Consider the following 2,531-nt stretch of genomic DNA (forward strand, 5'->3'; position numbering starts at 1 on the left):
TTTAGCTAACAAGGTAAGTATAGGGCAATTGTCTCGGGTCCTGGGGCGGGAGTAGCGACGCCTTCGGTCGCCTTTTCTGCACGTGCGCCGGTAAGTGGGCGGAGCCGGAAATCTGTCCAGCCAACGGTCAATCAGGATTCTGCCCGCCTAAATCCTCCGCCAATCAGAGTGCACGCCTCACACTCTTACAGATTTTGGCGGTCTTTATTTTCGTTTTAGAAATTGAATCAGTTGTGATATAGCATGTTATTTCCCTAAAAAGGCACCTGTGGTTATCTTTTACCTTCTGCAAGGAAGACTTATGACTGAAGGAGACGGGGATTTCACGAAGTGCACTTTAGAGAGAGCAACGTGAACAATGAAATCTGACGTAAAGAAACCGAGGGAAGAGCCGTCAACGCAACAATAAGATTATGGTAATGAAGTGGCGGACAAGTGCTTTAGCGGCAACCGTAAGGGAGAACTTTACCTTCCACAGCAGGGGATTTCCGTCCTTGTCGCTGACGGGATGCGTCGGAAGTGCTGATTGAATTTCGGCGTGGTTGTAGCAACATGGACGTCCGTCTAGGGGGCGGCGGGGAGCCAGTGTGGGTCCGCCGGGGTGATAGGTTGGAGGTGCGTAAAGGCTCTCTGACGACGTCGCGCCAGCAGTAAGATCGCTCTCCGACGCCGCCCTTCCCGCCGCTCCTGGTTCACGAGACGCCAGGGCTTGAAAGTTAACCGCTCGAAACAAATCAGCGAAAGGCCGTAGCCCGCCCTCTTCTTTCCCTACAGGACTCTTGCTTGCAAAAGCATCGGCAATGAAAAGGACAGAACTTCTAAAACGCTGGACGTCCGCTTCGCTAAGAAAATATTTATATTAAGTTAAAAGATTACAGAGGCACTTTGCCTCATCATGTAATTTACTCTCATCATCGAGGCTGTGATGCTGGCACGCTATGTTGCATGGACAATCTCTTCAATTGAAAACTAGGACTTGGTGTTATTAAGCGTTAACTTGACCCTCGGCAGGATACTTTTACTTTTTTGGTGAGTGAGTGTGATAGTGAGAAATTCTTGAACAAGCAGTGAACTCGTACATGACTAGATGCAAACAGTGTGCTAAAAACTACTGCAACGAAACCAAAGAGTGATCGAGTGTCTTCAAAACAATTTTGATCTTAATCAGTGTCGCTGAAATCTTAAATTATTTTTGAAAAAAAAAATAAAGGGACGAACATTTTGAGAGAAACTATTTACCAAGCAGTAACAAATATTGAAAACAAACAGGCAAAAACAGTAACTAGAAAACATAAATGTAATCACATGGAACTAGAACCAACATGGTGCCATATTTAAACGTGATTGTTGTTAATTGATTGTGGAAAAATAAATATAAAAAGAATTGTGCCTTGACGAGACGTTTTTTCAGTAAATGCAAGTGGAAAGACTTGGATTCTAAACTTCCGAGTGGGTGAGAAAGTCGCCAGAATGCTGAAGGAGGGATCGCTATCGTGTCCGGGCGGCAGCAGCTCCGCCTTCAGGGTGGTCACGCCCAAGGATCGAGAGAAAAGTGAAGGTTAGCGTTAAAATTTTTCTAATGTATAAATATAAGATTAATTCTTATATGTTCTTTATTCAATGGCCGTCATGATCTAATTTTTCAATTGGCTGAATCAATGATTATGTAATAGAAGCTTTAATTCAATTTGCATGTGCCACTCAAATATTACATAATCTTAAGGAAAACAAGACAATAAGCAGCTAATTAAAACATAGATCATTATGGCTTCTGAAATGCATGATTTTTATTTTCCCAAATTACGAAGGGGAACATTCGCTATAGTTTTAATTTGAAATATTAATTTCATCATAAGAATTTTGAAATATATATTTTTATAACTTGTAGATTTACAATTCATAAAATTTTAAATGACTTGAAATTTCAGCCTCCATAATACTGCATATTTGAATATTTAAAAACAATCTTTTGTCACTGTAATAGCTTGCTTACAGTAATCATTTCCCGGTAAGGGATCACGGGGAAGATATCAAACAGCAATGAGCGAAAATCTACGGTATAGCTGATAAGGCCTGAAAAAAAAGTAACAATACAAATAACTTATAATAATTGTGATTTCAGTAAAAGATTTAAAATGAATTGACAGGTTAGTAATTTTAGAAGCAAATTATATCTGAAAATTTTTAAAAGGATATTCTATAAATAGAAAAATTCCGTCTACAATATGCAAATTATGAAGAGGTAATTACAACAACCTAACTTCATGTGTATGGTTTAAGAATATATGGTGTAGTCGGTGAATTTAACTGGTTTCAAGGATGTACTGTCACTATGTTCTGATATTGATTTCAAATTGAGTTGTGTAACAATTAATTGATCAAAACGGTATTTCACATTCTGTCGGTGGGATCATAAAACAGGAATCTCTTCCTCAAAAATAATATTTTATACACTGAGAAAGAATCCTACCAACAAAACTCTACTTGTTAATATACATTTCCATATGCTGTTATCTCTGCACTAAGTTTAT

General features: G+C 39.0%; 1 protein-coding gene across 1 annotated transcript in view; it reads left to right on the top strand.

Moving 5' to 3' along the window:
• The first annotated feature begins 511 nt into the window (after nucleotides 1-511).
• Nucleotides 512-2,531, top strand: part of LOC137645673 (uncharacterized) — a 288,116-nt gene continuing 286,096 nt past the window's right edge. The window contains exon 1 of the mRNA XM_068378515.1: nucleotides 512-1,558. Within this exon, the coding sequence (XP_068234616.1) occupies nucleotides 1,471-1,558 (88 nt within the window). The 5' untranslated portion in view covers nucleotides 512-1,470. The remainder of the gene's footprint in view (nucleotides 1,559-2,531) is intronic.

This window comes from Palaemon carinicauda, chromosome 8 (assembly GCF_036898095.1).
Source record: "Palaemon carinicauda isolate YSFRI2023 chromosome 8, ASM3689809v2, whole genome shotgun sequence".
NCBI lineage: Eukaryota > Metazoa > Arthropoda > Malacostraca > Decapoda > Palaemonidae > Palaemon > Palaemon carinicauda.